General features: G+C 46.2%; 2 protein-coding genes across 2 annotated transcripts in view; both read right to left on the bottom strand.

Moving 5' to 3' along the window:
* Positions 1 to 1,874: 1,874 nt before the first annotated feature.
* LOC135376025 (uncharacterized) lies at positions 1,875 to 7,107 on the bottom strand. Its single transcript, XM_064608637.1, has 3 exons — positions 6,787 to 7,107; positions 3,998 to 6,724; positions 1,875 to 3,950 (listed from the first exon to the last, which is right to left on the bottom strand). The coding sequence occupies exons 1-3, from the start codon at positions 7,105 to 7,107 to the stop codon at positions 1,875 to 1,877; spliced, it is 5,124 nt and encodes a 1,707-aa protein (XP_064464707.1).
* Positions 7,108 to 18,541: 11,434 nt separating this feature from the next.
* Positions 18,542 to 21,702, bottom strand: part of LOC135376029 (uncharacterized) — a 46,706-nt gene continuing 43,545 nt past the window's right edge. Inside the window, exon 7 of the mRNA XM_064608642.1 lies at positions 18,542 to 18,643. Coding sequence (XP_064464712.1) covers positions 18,566 to 18,643 — 78 coding nt within the window. The 3' untranslated portion in view covers positions 18,542 to 18,565. The remainder of the gene's footprint in view (positions 18,644 to 21,702) is intronic.

Consider the following 21,702-nt stretch of genomic DNA (forward strand, 5'->3'; position numbering starts at 1 on the left):
TATCGAGTTACTGATGCTCGTTACTTGTTTAACAAAAAAGCGAAATACCGATGTCGATACTGTCGAGTAACCTAACGATATATCGCTACCGTTATATAACATGAAGTAACCCGGTACTATGCAAGACACTTTCGCTAAAATACAAAGAAGTTCCGAAAACACGAGAAACCGAAAACACAACACTGAAACGACGCTCCACTGAAAGGGATCGTTGTGTTCATTTGTTTTCAGGACTAGGTGGAAGTTCGGTACACTGTCAGAAATATTTATACCTTTTTAGGGTATAAATCGCCCGTGCAATAACTCGTGCCTTTTAGGGTATAACTTTATACCCTCCGGAATATACCCTGGTGGAGGTACATAATTTATACCTTTTCTTCACATAAACTGTACCTCTGGAGATGTATATTCTAATCCAGTTTGCGACAAAATTTCAGGAGAGGGAGTTGTTCAACATTTGATGAGAAGAAAAGCTTTGATTTTTCTTTCTCACCACACTCACACATGCAAACTATTCGAGAGCAACGCCCAAGTTCGCCATTCGAGTTCCCCATATAACAAGAAATATAAAATAAAACAATATAAAAGATAAAAGGTTCAAAGAGGAATACCCGTTCCGCGAGTTTGGCAGTTTGGGTCGACGAAATTCAGACATCGACATCTGATGGACAACAAATACTGATATACGACTGGCGACTTGGCAAACTGTCGAGCATCATTCGCCTGGCGGGCAACCATACGGGTGAGAACGGCAAGATTTAATTATTTCAGATACAGATATAACGCAGTTATAAACTCAAGCTACAGGTTGTAGATGCAACTCTAACGAAGTCTGTGATTCTTAAACAAATTACTGTTTATTTTAAATGACACCGTTTCACCAAAAGAAAATTTATGTAATCCAACACGTGGTGCAAGTAAAGGCATAAAAACGATGAAGGTATAAACAGCCTGCAGTTATATCTTAGGAGGTATAGCCTCGGTTGTATGTTATACATGAGGTATAAACACGTGATGATGAGGTATAAATATGTTACGTTATCCCTGCTTCATACCTCTTTTATACCCTTGTGCATGGTTGGAGCTATAAATCGGCACTTTGTACCCTTTCTATACCCTCCAAAGGTATATATCTGCAACAGAAGGTATAAAAAAGGGTACAACAGCCCATTATTATACCTTCTTTATACCTTTTTTTCTATCAGTGTAGGCTGTCTTCGTCACTCTCCGCAAACGAATATATAACAGGCGGGAGATCAGAGAATGGTCGTTTACCTATTACCACTTAAAGGAAGGCTTCGGAAGGACGCCAAAAAAAAAAAAAAAAAAAGGTGAGCATCATACCGAACAGGAACCGCTCCCTTGGTACCGAATACAACATTCGCATTCATTTTGTGCGAGCAAATAATTCGTGAATGATGAAAATACCGGCCCCTTCACACAAGGAGCGGTCCCTTCGGCAGTTTTCCAGAGAGATGTGCGCCGATGCTGTTTTTATCGGCGACGCTGGACCCATTTTTGGTCGTCGTCGGCGGTGTGAATAGGCGCAATTCGGCGTTACGCTGGTATCGGCGGCGGCCGCGGCAGCATGATCATAACTCCTGCGCTTTTCGAAAATTACATTTTCTGCGAAACGCCCGAAATATCAGTGGGCCTCATGACGGTGTCTGTTTCAGTTTCTTGATAGAGTGCTTAGAAAGGACCTTGTGGAATAAAGCCAAGGAGCCACAGAGGTGACAGGAGAGATGTCCGTTTAATGCAACAAACTGAAGTGGAATGAAAACCCTCGCTCAAGCGCAATCACGAGGATGGTGTGTAGTGACGTCATTGTGTCATCTTCCTCAACACACTCCCCCGCGAAACAATTCCGAAGCTTACGCAGTGTCGCCCTCCACCCTGTAAAGCAGCTGAATTGGTCGGGTTAACATCCTCCCGTCCGCCAACCTTACACGGCATGACCGTACTCTGCCGTCTGCACTGACGAATACCTCTTCGACTCGACCCAGAGGCCATGCTACTCGGGATACATTTTCTTTAGCGAGGAGTACGGTATGCCCAACCTTGATGCCAGTCGAAGAGCATGGCGGACAGATATTCGCCGATCGCAAGCACAAGATGTATTCCCTGGTCCATTTCGCCCAAAGAACGGCGGTCAGGTTTTCTTGGTAGGCCCAGCGTCTTCGGAGATCACCCGACGTCGAGTTGCCCGCATCCAATGGGCGGGGTACTGGAAGAGCTGTGAGTCTTTTCCCCACCAAGAAGTGAGCAGGTGAAAGCGCCTCGGAGTCGCTTGGATCTTCAGAGATGTAGGTGAGGGGTCTCGAATTGATGACAGCTTCCACCTGAGTGACAACCGTAGCTAAATCCTCGAACCTCAGCGTGCTCTTTCCCAAAACCTTGCGGAGGGAGGTCTTGACGCTGCGGATCAACCTTTCCCAAAACCCTCCCCACCAGGCAGCACGCTCCGCAATGAAACGCCAAGTGACTCGGTTCGATGTAAGGAGCCCGGTGACTTGCGAGTCCTGGGACAGCCGTGCCAATGTGAGGTCTCGGCGAACACGTTTAAATGTGAGGAAGTTGTCAGAATAGATCTTCAGCGGAACGCCACGTCTCGCGATGAATCTTTTGAACGCTTGCATGAAATGCTCGGCCGACATTGACCTCGTGAGCTCAAGGTGAATGGCCCTCGTGACGGCGCATGTAAAAATGAGTATGTAGGACTTGCATGCTCCACCAGTGGATGACTTGTAATAAAGTGGTCCTGCATAATCCGTGCCAATTACCTCAAATGGTGGTGAGGGAGATACCCGATCGCGCGGCAAAGGGGCCATTGGCTCAGTACAGACGCGAGCCTTGGCGCGTTTACAAACAAGACACTGATGGAGGACTCTTTTGACGACCTGTCGACCTCTAATGACCCAATATTCTTCTCTGAGTTCGGCTAGAGTCTCTTGAACACCTGCGTGGAGAAGCCTTGTATGCGTGCTCATCACTAGAAAAGCGGTGACTGGGTGATCCGTAGGGATGATTATGGGGTGCTTAAGTGAATCTGCGTATCCTCCATACTGCAGGCGGCCCTTCATGCGGAGTATACCATGCTCGTCGCGGAAGACGGATGTATTCTGAAGAGACTTATGCTCGGTAGGTTGATGGCCGAAAGACTGCTGCTGTGCCACCACTATCCAGTATCTCCTCGCAGCTTCTACTTCTGTGGTAGTTAGAGCTCCCGTTTTGTTGGTTTGCTGATAACGAGAGTTGTGTAAGAACCTCTGTACCCACGCCGTGACACGCAGCAGCCTAGAAAATGAACTGTAGTTGAGTACCTCAAAAGGGGGACTCTTCACGGTAGCGTGACCGAGGCAAACGTGTACAGGTCTTGCTTCGTGGTGTACATCAGGCGAAACTTCGGTGGGCGTGTGCCAAGCGGGAGGCCACGCAGTCTTGTCACACAACCACTCCGGTCCGTTCCACCAGCAAGGACTGTCCACGATGTGAAGACAAGACGTTCCCCTTGTAAGAAGATCAGCGGGATTGTCCCGTCCCGGACAGTGTCTCCATTGGTCAGGAGACGTAATCGACTGAATCTCTGCGACTCTATGCGCCACAAACGGCTTCCATGTAGTGGGTGCCCCATAAATCCAGTGCAGAGTAATCTCTGAGTCTGTCCAAAAGAGGACTCTTGCCTCACGAAGCGATACGGCGTTTGTCACGAAGCTGGAAAGACGCGCGGCTAAGATTGCGCCCATCAATTCGAGCCGTGGCAATGAAGTTGTCTTCGTCGGGGCTACTCTAGTCTTCGCGAGCACAAGTGTTGCTTCCGCATGCCCGGTGCTGTTGCATGATACGAGGTAGATGACAGCGCCATAGGCTTGCGTGCTGGCATCGCAAAAGACATGCAATGTCTTTGCCGCCGTAGAAAAGCCATCGTAGCAATGAATCTTCGCGGAATCCTGATACGAGAAAGTGTATGCGCTTCATTGCACCACTTGTGCCAAACATGCAGCAACTCCTCCGGGAGCTTTTCATCCCATGACAGCTTTGCGAGCCACAGACGCTGAAGCAGTATCTTAGCGGTGATGACATAAGGAGCGATGTACCCTAAGGGGTCGTATACACGAGATACCGCTTGCAGAACGTAACGCTTGGTATCAGAACGTTTCTCAAGGAACTCGAAAAATGACTTCAACGAGTACAACACCTCTTCGGAATCAGTGTCCCAGGACAGACCGAGGACTTTCTTCATGATTGCGCTCTTCGCAGGCGCGACACGATCAGCTTCAAACCTGGCTTGCAGAGTAGAATCATTGGTAGACCACTTAACTAATTTCATTCCGCCTTCTTGCAAAATGGCTTTAGCTTCACAGTAGAGAGATGCAGCGTGTTCAACAGTGTCCGCCCCGACAACAAGATCGTCGACGTAGAAGTTACTGGCAAGCAACGGGGCCGTTTCAGGGTGAGAGCCTGCGGCCGAATGCAAGTGCTGTCTGAGTGTTGCCGCCAAGAGGAATGGGCTAGACCTTGCGCCGAAGGGAACACGAGTCATTCGCCAGGTCTCTAATGGAGGTAAAGGCTCTTTCACGTGGAGGGTTGAAGCGTACCAGAAAAATCTTAAACAGTCCCGGTCGTGCTTATCCAATACAATTTGTAGAAAAGCCTTCTCCACGTCTGCTATAAGGGCTACCGGGTAAGTGCGGAAGCGCGAGAGTAGCTCCAGCACATCCGGGTTCAGATTAGGTCCAGAATGGAGAGCTTCATTAAGCGAAACGCAACCAGATGCCTTCGATGAAGCATCGAAGACGATGCGGACTTTGGTGGTTTCCCGGTCTCTTCTAATTACAGCGTGATGCGGCATGTAGTAGACCGGTCCCGAATTGACTTCAGGGTCTGTAACGCGCTCTGCATGACCATTGTTCAAATACTCCCGTATATTCTGATCGTACTCCTTTAGCAGTGACTCGTCCCGCAACAACTTCTTTGTGATGGCCTGGAGGCGCTGCACTGCTAAGGCCTTGTTGTCACCTAGCGAATGCAGTTTCTCTTCATCCCATGGCAGACGTACGACGTACCGACCATCTTCGAACGATGCCGAGGAACGAAATCGCTGGAGCACAGCGTCGTCATCTGGGTTAGACTCTTCGCGGTGGACAATGCCCATATGCTCTAGTTCCCAGAAAGCACGCAGCTGGGAGTCAATATCGCTGACGGTGTCTCCAGATTGTACCCCAACCTGCATTACTCCAATAGAACCGTCTTGCTTGGAGGCGTTCGCAGACAGGCCTTGTAGCGTCCACCCGAAGAGAGTTTCAACAGCTACCAGCTGTTCTGATAACCGAACGAAAGCGCCGGTGACGATCTTCCAGTAAAAATCACTGCCGATTAACAGCGAAACGTCACAGATGGCTTTCGTGGGTTCGTCAGCAATGTCAAGACCCATGGTTTTCAGCTGCCTTGAGAGATCTTCATTAAGGGCTGGTAGCTTGTTCGAACATATTTGCTCGTATTCAAGTGCCTCGATCGTAACTGCAGGGTCCCGGTCAGGAGAAGCGAATTGGCTACACAGTACTACTTGTACGCAACGGTATGTAGTACGGGAGGGAGCGACATTTCCAAGGGTGTGAATATGCAAGTCCTCAGTACGCAACGCAGTGCATCCAATCTTGGCCGAGATATCCTTGCGGATAAAACTGCGCTGGCTGCCGCCATCGAGCAGAACTCGCACCAGGCGTCGTTGGCCATTCTCGCCCTGTACCCATACCTTTGCTGTTTGCAAAAGAATTTCCCGTTCAGGCTGCACTTTGGGAGCATGTGGGGCAGAGGACATGGTCGTGACGATGTCCTGAACCACTGCCGCGCTCGACGACGGAGCAGGAGATGTCGTAACGATGTCTGGAGTAACAGCGACATTGGACGACGAAGCGGAAAGGCCCTCCAGACACAACTGTGTGAGATGCCGCCTATTGCAATTTTGGCAACGAAGTCTGTAGCAGACGCGACAATCCTTCGACAAATGTGACCGCTTGCCACACAGAAAGCAACGTCCTTCCCGACGCAATAGGCTCCTCTTGTCCGCTGCGCTCAGTGGGGCTGTACAAGCTTCGAGCGAATGCTCCTTAGACTTGCAGAGTACACACACCGCTGCCGTCGCGCTGGCTGCTAAAGAAGCAGCAGAAGGGTAAAGGGGTGTCTTGCGGCGATCAGCAGTATCCTCCTTAGACGAAGCTGTCGGCCTGCGGACCCGTTCTCGAAACTCAATTTCTTTTTCAAGGAAATCCAAAAGTGATGACAGATCATCGGCCGTCGACGTGGCTGCCGAGGCGGTTGCAGAGTCGGTTCTGTTCACACGGTAGTATTCCAACTCAAGTGGTGAAGGTATCTTCCGAAGAATTGTCCGGAAAATGGTAATCGAATATTGGTTTCGTGATACACCCAGACTCTGAAGATTCCGAATTCGAACCGTAACGGCTTCATGGAACTTTCTCAAACTTCTGATATCATCAATAGACTTCACAGGAGGCAAGTCGAACAAAGAATCCAAGTGGTCGCTCACCAAAAGCTCAGTCTTGCCAAACCGTGCCTTGAGGATGTCGACGGCCGTAACGTAGTTCTCGTCCCTGAGTGATAGCCCCTCTATCGCTCGAGCAGCGGGTCCGGTGACGAGTGAGATCAAATATTTGAACTTGTTGACGTTAGAAAGTCTGGGGTTCTCATGAATACTGACACGAAACTGATCCCAGAAACGCCCACGCCTTGAGATGTAGCAGACGAAGGCTGTGGAGCACCGCCGACCTGAGCGGATGCCAGTCTCGTGACACCGAGAGCGGTGTTCAGAGCTTCACGGACTTGAACCGAGATAGTGATAATAGACTCGGAGTACTGATCGCAGGCCTCGCATTCTGCTTCCAAAGATGCTTCGTCGATAAGGGCCTGGATCTCTTGGTTGAGCTGAATCAAGGTTGATGCTTTTGTTTCGAGAAACGTAAGCTTCGCAGTAAGCTGAGCAGGATCGTGGGGCGATGTAGCTATGAGGGTCTTCAAATCGTTGATGATACGCGTCACTGTCGCTCGGCTGGAAGCTCGCATCTTCTTCAGTCGTTCCAAGTTATCCATGACAACCTATGGCAGTCAGTAATCCTTGCACAAAATCGCCTCCCGGGTTTCGGCACCAGATGTGGAATAAAGCCAAGGAGCCACAGAGGTGACAGAAGAGATGTCCGTTTAATGCAACAAACTGAAGTGGAATGAAAACCCTCGCTCAAGCGCAATCACGAGGATGGTGTGTAGTGACGTCATTGTGTCATCTTCCTCAACAGACCTATTAGTATCATTCCTACAGACAGAAAAACCGGGTCTGTGAGCTGGAAAGCACAAACAACAAGACATTGTTTGTCCGCGTCCTTCTTATGTTGACGTGCGTTCTCACGATGGAAGGTACGCAACTTCAGCGTGAATACTGTCGACACTGAACCTTACGTTTGAAAAACATTTACGTCTACTATCCAAATTACGGCTTTGCTATGCAAGCATGGTAGGTGGCTGAAGTTAATTAACATTTCACGGCAGAGGGATATGTTAGTAATCATGTAAAAAATAAAGAGAACATATTCATCTTGAGAGAAGTTTCGCCATAGAGTTCGTTTTATTCGTTTTAACGAATCCCTTCAAGCACGTCAACTCAACTCCGAAGTGTGTAACGTGAATGTTACGTTTTTCTGATAAACAGAAAGCGCATTTAACATTTATCTCATCCTACTGGGCTATTCCCGACTTCACCTGATATAATGGTAATCGCTGAACAAAATCGTCGGACACAGAGAAACCCGCAGATTCGGTAAAGATACAGACAAATTACCATTGTAGTTATCTTTGTATTACCAACTTCAATACCATTGTAGTAGGGAATGTACTTAGCAATGAAATGGGGCAAATTTGACACGAAATATTTCCCCTTTCTGGCAAACAACGTTACGTCACCTTGGCAAATTTCGTAGTTACATTCAAGAAATTAAATTTCTTTCAAGTAAGACGTCATAAAATGAATTATAGTACATGGCAAAAGCTCTCTACGAATAAATGTCGCTGATCGGACAGCGGAAATAAAACGAAAAGGGCGTGTGGGTTGAAACATACTGGCTGTATTGAAACATACCTAATCACAGAAACGCGGAAAAACACAGGATTTTCCGTAGTGTACCTTCATCTCATTTCTTTTCTCACAGTTACCAGTCTCCACCAGTTACCACAGTTTCTACAGTCTCACCCTGCATTCAGTACACTCCCCGTATGAATTCCAGATGTACACGAACTACTCACGCGTTCACATAGAAACAACCAAAACCAGAACGTTTTCTAAAAAGTGGTAAAAATAAACGGTGTAATGCACTAGTGAACAATGGATTGATTCGGAGAGGTTTTAGAAGAGTTTCACATGACGCAAATTGACATCTGGACGTGTGACACATTGACTCAAGCACACCAACACACAATATCCCAAAGCAAGGAACAACCGTCTATCAGCATTACACCCCCAATGAAAGCACAATACTCCTGAGGCAGTAAGTTAATGTTAACCAGTTCGAGTAATTCCGTTATTTTATCCGTACCGAAACGTATAATTTTGTGACAGAAGAGCAGATTACAAAATATCAAACAATGCAACAAAATCACATAAAATGAGGGTAAAGTGATTAATCAATGTTTAGAATGAAGTTTTTGAGGTTACTTTTCGTCATTAAAAATGATTCGGCGTAACTTTAACGTGTTGATTAAAAATTGAAGCGGACGTGTATTGTACTGATTCTTTCTCGTAGTTTGTTCTACACAAAGGTGTACACCACTGCTCACTACGAAACGAATAATTACATACGGGTTTATTTAAGTTACATAATTTTAGGAAGCTTACGTTATTATTACGAGTACATGCTGAGTGCATCAGTGTTAATCTCTACTTATAGAAGTTAGATATAGAAATGACACTGTAATATTTAAATACATCTGCATTACTCAAATCACAACCGATGGCAGCAACCATTCTCAAGGCTCTCTTCTGTACTGCTTGCATTTCGTTTATATTTGCGGCAGTAGTTGTACAACAATCTAGGAAAGAGTAGTTACATCTCGAGAAAAATAAAGAATTAAGTATCTGGAATTTTAGGTTTTCTGGTAGTAAATAACGATACCTGCTTAACATTCCATTTACGTCAGCTAGTTTCATTATACAGTCGACCCCCGTTTATCCGGACGGTGCCGTTCCCGGCGAAATCGTCCGGATACCGGGGCATCCGGATAAATGAAACGACCGAACAGAAACGTCCTACAGAGCAAGGTTTAATTAAAACACAGAAATCTCGTCAATGACAGCTGTTACATAGTAGTGTAGGCACTCGATTCCTGCAAACTTTTGCTAATTGCATGGAGTTGAGCCACGCTGTTGCGCTGCTCGAAGAATGTCAGTGCAGACGCAAAGTGTCAATGTCGGAGCCTTGTTTCTCACTGATGTCATCGGCACCGTCTTGCTGCACATTATCGGAGGCAACAGCATCAATCACACCGTCATCAGTCATAGCTGCACACGCGTCATCATCCTTATCAACGTCAACATAGTCAGAAATCGCAGCATCATGTACGGCAGTCGCAGTGAGCCTCTGCATCAGGGATCGCAGCTCAGCTAGGGGAATGTCTTCATCCGCCAACGGGCCGTAAGCAGCAGGCCCTCGGGTTGGAGTTTTCCCCTCTAGAACCGGACAGTTGCTCGAGATATTTCCAAATGACTGGACTGGTCAACGTGACCCAACGCACACAAAGAGGAAAGGGGGTCATCGTCCACAGTTGTCTCCCCTACGGAGGAATGTAGGTCCCTGACGTGTAACAGGAACAACCCCAACACAGCGAAAAGGGTGACGAAGCGGGGTCAGCGTCTCCTCTTACTCACCGTAGTCCGGATAACTGAAGCTGGATTACAAGAATTTCCGACTTTCGTTCCCTGGAATTCTTGTCCGAGTCCGGAAGCTGAAGTCCGGATAAACGAGAACAAAATACATGGAGGAAAATCCGTTCCCGTGCCTTTTGTCCGGATACCGCGGGATCCGGATAAATGAAGTCCGGATAAACGGGGGTCGACTGTAGTGTATTTTATGTGCATATCCCAACTTTAATTGTCTAAAATATCACCCCTAAAGTTTTAAAGGAAGATACTTTACTTCGAAGAAGTTTTATAAAATCATCTACAACTTGGAGTATACGTATTTGGGATGCCGGAGATAATGGTCGGTGTTCTATACGGGAGTTGTGAAAAATTTCTACAATTAGCCAATAAAATGCCTTAGGTGCGACACTCTGAAGCTTACGTCCACATTTTTTTTCCGTATATTCATTCAACCGAGGTTTCTGTCGATGTTACATAAACCGGCGCAGTGTTCCCAAGCGTATCAGTATAAGGATATATGTAGGAGTTGATCCTCTCTAACCAATCAGCTCAGCGTATGCAAACTTCCTCCCGGATGTATGGAAGGTTTATAAACGACAGCCTGGCATAACAGAAGCAATAGTCGTCTGCAAAACTTGCGTTGTCGTCTGCTAACTGTAAGTCATATTCTGCTCCTTGTCTACATTTCTAGTGTAAGTTGGCAATAATCCTTGGGAATTACCAACGTACAAGTCCTATCCAATGTACCGCAAGAGTCACTTGTTCGAAAATTCAAATTAACCTTCACCTAACCGATCTTGCGGTACGCCTGAAAATTTCCCGACCGTGCCCCTTGCACAAAACGTATTACCACGATGAATCACTGCGGACTAGCCTTATCCGTCCTGCCACATACATCTCCCACCGTACCAATCCTCGCCAAAAAGTGCACATACCTATTTCGCATACAGCATGTTTCGCAAATTCCTTTGTTCCGGTACAAGCCAGGATTGGAACCACCTTCCTGGTCCATCTTCCACCATCCGTCAGTTTATTTAAAACCGCTGTCTGTTTTTAGGTTACCCAAGTGTGAAATTTACTAACGCAGTATGTTCTTACTACTATCATGTTGCCATATTACTATCATGTTGTTGTAACCTATTCCAGTCCACTCCCCTCTGTAACGCTTCTTGTCCTGAGGGCAAATAAATAAAATCGGTTTGGCTATGGATGTGGCTATCTGAATAAAAAGATATCCCTGCTGGTGGAACGTGGAGTAATTCCAATTAGCAATCGTCTAACTTGTAAGAAAATGCGTGGATGATATTTTAAATTGCGCGTGACGCTTAGCAGATATGAGCCGAATGGGGGAGCATAAGAGCAACGCGTTATGAATGTATCGTCGGATAAGATAGCGAGCTCTTTTATTTGGCGTGAAAAGCTTCTGCAAGTGGCAATGGAAAGGAAGTACAGAGTGCCATCTAAAAAAATTTCAGACGTCTGATGAAAGTGTGTATGTTATTGTACCGAATAGCACGAAAGGTTTTGATGTGTGCAATGTGTTGCCCAGAAAAAAAAAAGAAAAAGAAAACTGAAGTAAACGTGGCTCCGGGAGTTCGCCCTTAACTCGCCACTCCAGCTATAACGAGGATGAGGAGGTATGATGCTACGTCACCGATGACACTATAAGGAGAACTCGTTCTGATTCGCCGGTCAGTGGGAGTCAGCGCCTTTTCCCATTGCCGCCGTAAACCAGTTCTGCAGTTCTCCCGGAGAATTGGGGGTGGAAGGAGCGGCCGAATCATTACCGAGCCAGGAGAAAGGCTTTTTCAGAACCCCGAACAGCCGATTAGCAGACGACAGCAGAGTAGCAGACAACATGTCTCTGGACCAATCAGCGAGCGTTCTCCTTATAGCGTCAGCGTGAGGTTCCAGGTAGATCACAGGCTGGTACTGCTCTTGGCCACCTCTCTGATCTCTTCGGTCACCAGATACCAAAACCGTTTTCAGAACAAAAATCCGTTCGGTAGATCGTCCGCAAAAAAATCGTGAAGGAACGCCATTTTTTTCTTTATTTGGTTTATTGCGCATCTTCAAAGAAGCGGCTTTCCTTTACCCCCAGTGTGAGAGAGTGAAAGAGCACAGTGCCGCCTCATGCGTCGAAGATTAGCTTTAACTTGCGGAAACAAAACAAAAACACAAATCTATCGGGTGACTCTATCGCGACTGCCCTTATCTTGGGCTGCATTTTCTGTTTTCTTTTAATCTTTTTCCAGGACGCAAGAGGCGATAGTGTGCTCTTTCATCCTCTCGTATTGGGGGCGAAAGAAAGACGCGTCTCTAGAGATGCGCAATGAATAAAATAAAGAAAAAAATGGCGTTCCTTCACGAATTTTTTGCGGACGACCTACCGAACGGATTTTTGTTCTGAAAACGGCTTTGGTATCTGGTGACCGTAGAGATCAGATGTTCTCATTGGAGCAACTTCGTAGCTTTTATAATTAACAAGTTAATTATTGAAAGTTAATCAAGACATTGTCTTAGGAGTCTGTGCTAATAGTAATGTGCTAGCATTTATGCTTGTGTAATTTTATGTGTTGTTATATAGTGTGTGTAACTATATCTAATGTGTGTAAGTGTGTGCTCGAGGATCTTACATGGAATGCTAGTTAGGGGTATAGGACGATAGCTATTTGAGGATGAACGGTCACCGGACCTGTGGATAGGAATGACCTTTACTAGCTTCCAGTCCGCAGGCAGGGTCCCTTGGACAAAATGACAAAGGACAAAATGACAGAGGACAAAATGATGCTCGAGATGTTATTTGTACCAGAGAGGATTTTATCATTAATGGAGTTGGCTCGTGGAAAGTTTTAAAGAGACAGTGACCTTGGTAATTCCGTTGGGCGTGATGGTTATGCTGGTTCTAGGAGCACAGTTTTTCGGCGACATGCAGGGATGGATAGCTGAGCAAGGTGTGGAGAAAAGTGACGAGAAAAAGCAAAAGCGGAGGCAAAATGCTCGGTGGAATGAAAACCCCTGATTCGTTTTTAATGCTAATTCAGCTTTCTCTGGGAGGTTTCAAGCAGTTCCAAAATTTCGTGGGTTTGTTTACTACTAAAGAAGGCAAATCGGTGTTAAAGTACTTATGCTTTGTGAATTTTAATCCTGATGTATATTAACGGTTGGCTTCCGTGTGCTTAGACCAAGCTTGAGTTATTTTACTTTATCTAGCAGTTCTAAACGGACTTTTTTTGTTGTTTAGCAGTTAGCCGAGACGATATGTGAACCAAGGTGCAATACAGAAATACTTAATGCGGACTTTGGGCACGTACAACTCCTCGGGGTGACGAAGTGCATCACTGAACAAAGCCCAGTTTTCCCCAACTGAGCGAGATGTGTACTCACGAAGGAACTATGTGTTGTACAGGGAAGTGAGGCCGCAGTTTATAGCGGGAAAGTTGGCTCTGTTACAGGCATTTATTAGTTTAGTGCTGTGTTTGCGTGGAAGAGGCGATGAGAAGATATATTTAAAAAAAATGTTTTGTGGCAGCTAAGGCCATCGAATACTGATAACTGAGATGTATCATCAGGGTGTCCCGGCGTCGGGATCTTGGCGCCCCCATCGCCCGGCAGCAGCCACAGTAGCCCCCTCCTGCACTCACGGTTGGGTCGCCGCGGGAGGGAGACCCCCACGTATAGCTGTGTGTGGCTGTCCCGTGTCTGGGGAAAGGGGGATCCTGGTGGTTGAGTGGACCCGGAGGTTGTCTAGGACCCTTCGGGGCCCCTCAGGGAAAGTAACACACCGTTTTGGCCCCTGCTTCCCATAGTCGGGTGGTCCTGGAAGCCCCGGCCAGGATTATTCAGCTAGTCGCCATCTCACTTTTTATTGGTTTCTTTTTATCTTCGCTCCTCCTCGCTTCCTTCCTCTTTTCACATTCTTTGGCGGCAAGGGTCAACCTTGGGCAGTTTTTTTTTTACTCTCCAGAAAGCCGCACTTGGGTATCATGCAGAGGTACCTGCTACTGCGTTGTGTGCGATCCCCTGGTTGGGCTCCGTGGTGTGCGGCAGGACATCTGCACCGAATGCCATTCATTCTTCTCATGGACAAAATCAGCTTAAGAAATCCGATCGGCGCCTGAAGAGGAGCCGCACCGAAGAACAAATGTTGAATTTATTTGATCTAAGTTGTCCGGAACCTTGGTTTGCCAAGTTCCTGGTTCTCCACTCCGATGACAAGGCTAGACAACTGTCTAAAGTATCTCCTTTCCTTGTTGCTAGGGCACTAGATCACGAAATAGGAAAGTCCTTTGATGTCAAGAAACTCAGCTCAGGAGACATTCAGATAGAGGTCAACAACAACAAAGTATAGCACTGCAATCTCTAAAGAGTTACAACACACCGAACACTGAACACCGTTAAGGGAGTCTTTTCCGAAGAAGAGTTAATCGAGTGCAGCGAAACTGAAATCGAAGAGGGCTTGAAATAGCAAGGCGTCGTCTATGCGGAGAGATGGCAAGGAGATCCCGACAAAGCGTATCAATTAGAATGGAGCGTGGAAGAAAACCCACTTGGAGAGATCACTTTCCAGTGGTCTTGAAATATATCTGTGCAGTCAATAGTCTGACAGCATGCACCCCCCCCCCCCCCCTAGATGGAAGCTCAAACATGCTGACTGGAATGCTTTCTCTAAAAAATGTGACCTGTCGTTAATCCCTGCGGAGAGGATGACGATTGAAGAGGCCAACAATGTAATTACTAATGTCATCCTCGATGCAGCAACGCAATCCATTCCCCAGACTTCCGGTCGTCTACCGAAACGACCCAAGTCACGGTGGAACAGCGAGTGCAAGGAAACTCGTAAACTTAAAAATCGTGCGTTGGGTACATTTCAGAGGTACCCCACATCACAAAATCTTCTTTTGTTTAAAAAGGCGAGAGCCAAGGCCAGATGGACGAGGAAACAAGCAAAGCGGTCATCTTGGCACAACTTCGTGTCTTCCCTATCTCACAGTACCCCATCCAAAGTGGTGGGGGACAGACTTTGCAAAATCAGAGGAGAACGCCGTAGTGATACAATCCTTCTTTTAGAAGTCAACGGGCAGGTGTGCGGAAGCCTACAAGAACAGGCGGATGCGCTCGGACAACATTTTGAACGCATATCTGATTCATCCCATTACAATCCCGAATTTCTTAGAGTAAAAACAAACGCTGAGAAACGAAAAATTCCAATGAGTGGTGGCGATGAGTACGTATACAATCAGTCGTTCACGATAGTGGAGCTCCAACGATCTCTATTCGCTGCTAAGGCCACTGCCCCGTGCCCAGACAGAGTAACATACTCTATGCTGTGACCAATGCTGTACTCTGTGACCAATGTCATCCCACCCTCCATATCTTTCTGCTTGTATGTGGATGACATTCAAATTTCTTGTTGTTCCACGAACCTGTCAATATGCGAACGGCAGATGCAGGTGGCCATCAATAACATGGCCAGGTGGTCTTCATCAAATTGATTTAAATTTTCTGCTGAGAAAACCGTGTGCGTCGATTTCTCGAGGATTAGAGGTCTGTTTTCACCACCCACGCTGCAGCTTAACCGACAAGATATCCTTGTTAAACCAGAAGCCAAATTTCTTGGCATCACTTTCGACTCAAAGCTGACCTTCAAGGCTCATGTCCAAAACCTAAAGATAAAGTGTGTCAAGTCATTAAACATTCTAAAAATCATTTCTCACGGATCTTGGGGTGCAGACCAGGAAACACTGCACCAAGTGTATGCTGCATGTATTCGCTTGAAACTTGATTATGGGTCCTTTGTCTACGGCTCTGCTCGCGAGTCGGTGTTGAAGGCCCTGGACCCTGTCCATCACCAGGGGCTCAGGCTCGTGCTTGGCGCCTTCCGAACGTCTCCAGTACAGAGTCTGTATGTTGAATCGAATGAATGTTCCTTAAAAAGACGACATTCTTACCTCGCTACGCCGTACGGACTTAAATTAAGTAGTCTACCTCAAAATCCTGCCTCGACTTGCGTCAAGCACACACGCTTTAAACAGCTGTTTATTAACAAGCCCTCTGTTGCCCCTCCATTCTCTTTGCCAATTGCATCAGAGTTTGATTGCCATGGTTTCTCGCCCTGTGACCTACAAGTTGTAGAGTGTAGCAGAAAGCTCCCACCCTGGGGACCACCTTCGAGGTCTGACATCTCTTTGGCAAAATACAAGAAACAAGACAGTGCCTCATCAGTACTTCGACAAGAGTTTGCACACTTGAAAGACAGCTTTGATAACCATACTGAGATTTACACAGATGGGTCCAAGTCTAGTGCAGGAGTGACTTGTGCCATGATTTGTGGCGCGCACACAAGGTCTCATCGTACAAAAACATTTGCATGAATTTTTACTGCCGAGGTTTACGCGATTATCTTGGCTCTCAACTACATCCTTCAAAATTCCATAAAGTCCTCTGTTATATATACAGACTCCTTGAGTTCCATTAACGCAATTTGTAGTCAGCACACAACAAATAACTTTCTTGTGCAGCGAGCAAGATATTTAGCCAGTTTGATAAGAACAAAGGGGTACTCCCTCATCCTATGCTGGGTGCCCAGCCACGTGGCCATCAAAGGCAATGAGTTACCAGATCAAGCAGCTGCAGCTGCTCTCCAAAATGACATCACACCTTTTGAGATGTCTGTGCAAGACATGAGATCGGCACTCAAGAAATCACTGCACAGAATGTGGCAAGCCTTTTGGAACACACAAGCAAATAACAAGCTCCACTTAATTAAACCTCACATTCATGATACAGGAGACCGGCTGGAAAACCGCCTGTTGTGCATTTTACGAGCGATGTTACGTATAGGTCATACGTACCTTACACATGGGTTCTTACTACGAGGAGAGGAGCCACCTCAGTGTGCGCACTGTGGTCAGCTCCTGTCTGTTGTACACATACTCATCACATGCACACATCATGAAATACATCGCAAACATCATTTCAAGGAATTTTATAAACACTTCTTACCTCTTCACCCAGCCCTATTCCCGGTGACGAGGCTCTCGTCCCTTCTACAAGCGTCTTTGATTTCCTGAGAGATGTTGGCGTTGTTAGCCTTTTGTAGTCTTACACGTATACACTCATCTTTTATTAGTCATCGTGTTTACTGTTAAATAACCATAACATCACCACTGTCTCAACCATTCCTCAGTTTATGGCGCATTACGATATTTGTTGTCAATGCGCCATGAAACTCCCAATCATCATCATCATCATCATCATCATCATCATCAGGGTGTGTTGTTAGTACAAGGTCCAAAAGGGATTCAGTGTTTGATGCAACTCTGATGGGGATGACAGGCAATAATACGTATATGAATAAAAATACGTAATTATACGTAATACTTGAATTCTGGTCACACTTGTGCCCTACATGGGCAACATATTCCACATGTCTTCAGTGCTGATCACTTTGCGTAGCCCTGTGCTAAATCAATATTTTTTTTAGTATTTCAGTGTAGGGAATAGAAGTTGTTAGTATGATAAATGCCCAATATGCGGAACACTGCATGATATGGATAAACGGTCTCGGTAGTTCTGGTGCCAACGTGTAGGCTTTTGCTGAGCACCCCAAGTGCTGAAAATTGTCCATAACCATATTCCTGGCTGCACATGCAGCATGTAACTAGCCATACTGCAGACACCCCTTTACGTTAGCCAGATGTAGGACTCGAACCCACATCTTCTGCATTACCGATCCAGGGCTCTACCAATTGAGCTAAGCTAACGTGCCTCACCAGCGACTTCCAAGGGTGCGTCATCTGAAGGGACAAGCCAGCCACACTCTCTCTCATTCATCCTCCTTTCACTCTTACATTTTCGCTCACTACACACATTCATACGACGCGATCGACGCAAGCGGCAACTGTTGAACATGAGAGAACTGATGTTCCGAGGCTGGAACAACATAGAAGGGACAAATATATACAAAGCCTGAAATTGCCTAAGAAATTACCGATGAAAGATGAAAATCACCGAAAAATTTACCCAGCTGTAGGACTGGAACCCACATCATCCAGAAGATGTGGGTTCCAGTCCTACAGCTGGGTAAATTTTTCAGTGACTTTCATCTTTCGGACCTGGGCATGAATTGGTGGTGGCTGTGGTGGATGAAAGGGGGCGCAGGTTGGAATCTAGAAGCCCCCGCAATCAGGACGTTGCGCCGCCCCTGGCAAAGACCGCGCTTTCTTTGCTGCGATCTTATCGCATTGCACGCGCACTGTGCACTTAGTCGTGGGGTACAGTGGGTGTTATGTCTGGTTCTCTGTCTCGTCCATCTACGTGCTATTTTCTTTAAAGATGTCATCTGACCAACTACACCTTTCTGCAGATGCTCGACGTTCCCGCGAATAGTGGCACGTTCCCCCATGAAGTGTGCCGCAGGGCGTACGATCCGAGGCGAGCAAACACCAGCAACAGTATTTTCCCACCGCAACCAACACGGGAACAACGTTCGATCCAATCACTAAGTATTCACACAGTGCAAGACGCATGTCGCCGCGAGCAGAGCATGTCACTCTAAGGCAAGAAAGCCATTCCAGACTAATCACTTTCAAGTTCATTTATTTATGTCAGCCGGTTCACAAGAAGGATCGTTGCTCTGGTTTAACCAATGATTTTTTTAAAGTACTGTGCCATGTGACCAATCACTTCCAGGTTTGGTATTACATCATGGAAGCAGAGCTGAAAGAAAATACAAACAGACGCTTTATTTACAAGCCCGCCACTGAAGTGTTGCTCATGATCACAGTTGTCTTCGGGACTTAACGTCATGAATTCTAACTATTGTGGGGAAGACTCATCGCCATCACCTGCCTCGAGCGTGAAATTCATTTGAGTTGTACGCTACCACCGCCATCACCGGAATGAACCTTAGAAGTGCAGTTCATTTCCAGTCGAAAAAATACACCAGGCAGGGTCTGTTGTGTTTTTGTCTTTCACACCAGATATGGGAATTCAGACACTGGTCTGGTCTCGTGTTTCCGTTGTGGTGTGTTTCCGGCTCGGATGTGTTACCTCTCTGGCGTGTTCACGCCAGTGTCACATGAGTGCCAGAGAAATGAAAGACAAGATGTAACCTTGATATGCCGGATGTCTTTTTTTAGGCGATACAGATTTTTCCTCAAAAAACTATAAGAACTATAAATATGCTGTTTTCACTTCTATCATCTCTGGGCCGGCGGACGTTCTTGGCCATATGTTCCTCGAGCGTCAAATCACTTTTAATTGGAAGGAAAGGCTCGTTTCGTAAAGTGTAGCTTATTTTTGAAAAATCTGTATCGCCTAAAAAAGACCCTCTATAAAGTTTGGTGACTTAGCCGTTTATTCAGCTCTCCTCTGTTACAGCGTCTGGCAACTCGAGCACCAGGTCACGTACTGTGCCGGTCGTGGTCTTCGATCCGTTGCTGCCATTCCGTAACAAATATATTATCAAAGAGCTAAAAATGAAACCAACATACTCGTTCCGTGTGGATGTAAGGAAGACACAATTTACCTGTGTTTTTGTGTTGTTTGCTTGATTCCAGAAATAGACACATGCCCCAACAGGCAAATACGAACTTCATTGTTGGTTGAGGTCCTCACCTACAATTCGTACCAGTTTTTCAAAGCAACGACAACGTCGCCATGCCAAAATCGGAATGTCCGTTAGGAAAGCACAGACACAGCACGACGTCAATGCGTACCCGGCTCTCCGGTTACAGACTGCAGCCGGCGTGCTGGCGCAGTCCTGCTCGCGTGGTCGTTCTTGCTGTCGATGGGATGACCGTGTTACGTGTCCGGGGCAGCGGGCACCGGTTCGTCGTCGCAAGTTTCGCTTTTAAATGCGTTCCAATATTGCTGTCGTATCATGTAGTGTCTTATGGTGTTCAGCAACAATGTAAGGCATATGGATTCCCACATCAGCTGCACTCTAAATCTTTTCACACCTTTCAAGGTGTAATAGCGTGCATGGCGCACGCCTTTTTAGGTGTAATTTTCGTAACACCATAATGGAGCACGGTTTCGCACAAATTTTCTTTACTCGAGTGTTGTCTGTCCTCCAAAAATTCAGTCTTGCAACATCTCAACATTGTTCAACAGTATTGTAGACACTTGCGCTTGTTCTATTATCGATAGCGATGCATATATGCATTAGCTCGTACCTACGATATCCAAGACATAATGAAAGCAAGATTTCCACTGACACTTGATCTTTAGTAATGCTTTCCAAATTTTGTAAAATATCACCCTGGAGATGCAATGTTACGCAACCAGGTTGAATGTTCATAGCGCACACCTTTAAAGGTGTGAAAAAGTTTACAGTGTGCATATATTAAGATGTGATATATAGATACATCCCAGCGGGCTATAATGCTGGTGTGTGCACTACGGGACACCACACCAGGCTGGTGTGTACGCCAGGGCACACCACAACATTGTAAATGCATCGCACACCACAACGGTGTAAATGTGTTGCGATATTGCTGGCGGCGTATTTCTGCTGAGTGGTATATGGGGCCTTATGGCGTTCCGTAATGATGTGATACGCCATATGGATTCCGATATCACTCGCATATACGCAATAAAATTGGATATATAACTATGTCCCACCAGACTAGTGCTGGCGTGAACGCTAGAGCACACCACACAAGGCTGGTGTGTACGCAAGAGCTCGCTACACCAGGCTGGTATGTACCACAGGCACACCACAACAGTATCAGGGTCACGCCGGAGCACATCACAACAGGCTGGCGCGTACGCCAGGACACATCAAGGAGTCTGATGTGTACACCAGGACACACTGGGAAACACCAGACCAGCCTGGTGTTTTTTTTTTCCAACTGGGGTATAGCTACACACGTTGCCATATCATGAAGTGACACATTTAGACCTATTCGGACCCCATATTTGAAAGCGTATCGTAATTAAAATAAATGTTACTCTTAATGCATGAATAATAATAATAGGGTGTACATTGACACGTAAGGTGACTTCACCAACATATGTGTGGCTACATGGTGCACGTCCCATAGAGTAGGACTACGGATAATTTCGACCACCTAGTTTTCTTATTCGTACGCCGGAAATCTCCGAAACATTGCATATTGTGGTATATTTACTTGTATGGCACTTCACATTGCTTCGAACTCCTCATGCTTGGTGAGAGAAGGAGCTTGTCGCCAACCGACGTAGTCGGCGGGCTAGCTTGGTAGAGCTCATAGCTCCTTTAATGCAAAACCATAGAATATACAAGAAAAATGATGGCACATATGTATGACTGCACTAAAGCACACAAGTTTATAACTCCAAAGTAGGCGTATGAGGAGGAAGGTGATGTCATACATCCCTTTGTTGATATAATTTCGAACTAAAAGACAGAGCACCTGTTTGGAGTGATGAAGCAGGCTTTGTTGGCATTGATGGCGTTGGATACACGCAGAGGTTTCGGTTTCAAGGTGACCTAAGCAAGATCTATTGGCTCACAATGTGTCTAGCAAGTTGCAGTCATTAAATTGTTTGACTGATCGAGGTCTTCACTGGCTATTTGAAGCGAATTCCCTGACAAAAATAAAAGGGAACTTGGTTCCTGCTGCTGCATTTTGATACGGATACTTCGTAATAAACGGGTCATTCATTAAGCGGTGAGCAAATTAGAGAGGTGCAGGCGACCCCGTGTACTCTATAAAGTGATAACATTTCCTTGAGTTTCAGGAACACGTACTACGAGGAGGACAACATGTAGGAGACGACTGATCAGACCA

This window comes from Ornithodoros turicata, unplaced genomic scaffold (genome assembly GCF_037126465.1).
Source record: "Ornithodoros turicata isolate Travis unplaced genomic scaffold, ASM3712646v1 ctg00000979.1, whole genome shotgun sequence".
NCBI classification, from domain to species: domain Eukaryota; kingdom Metazoa; phylum Arthropoda; class Arachnida; order Ixodida; family Argasidae; genus Ornithodoros; species Ornithodoros turicata.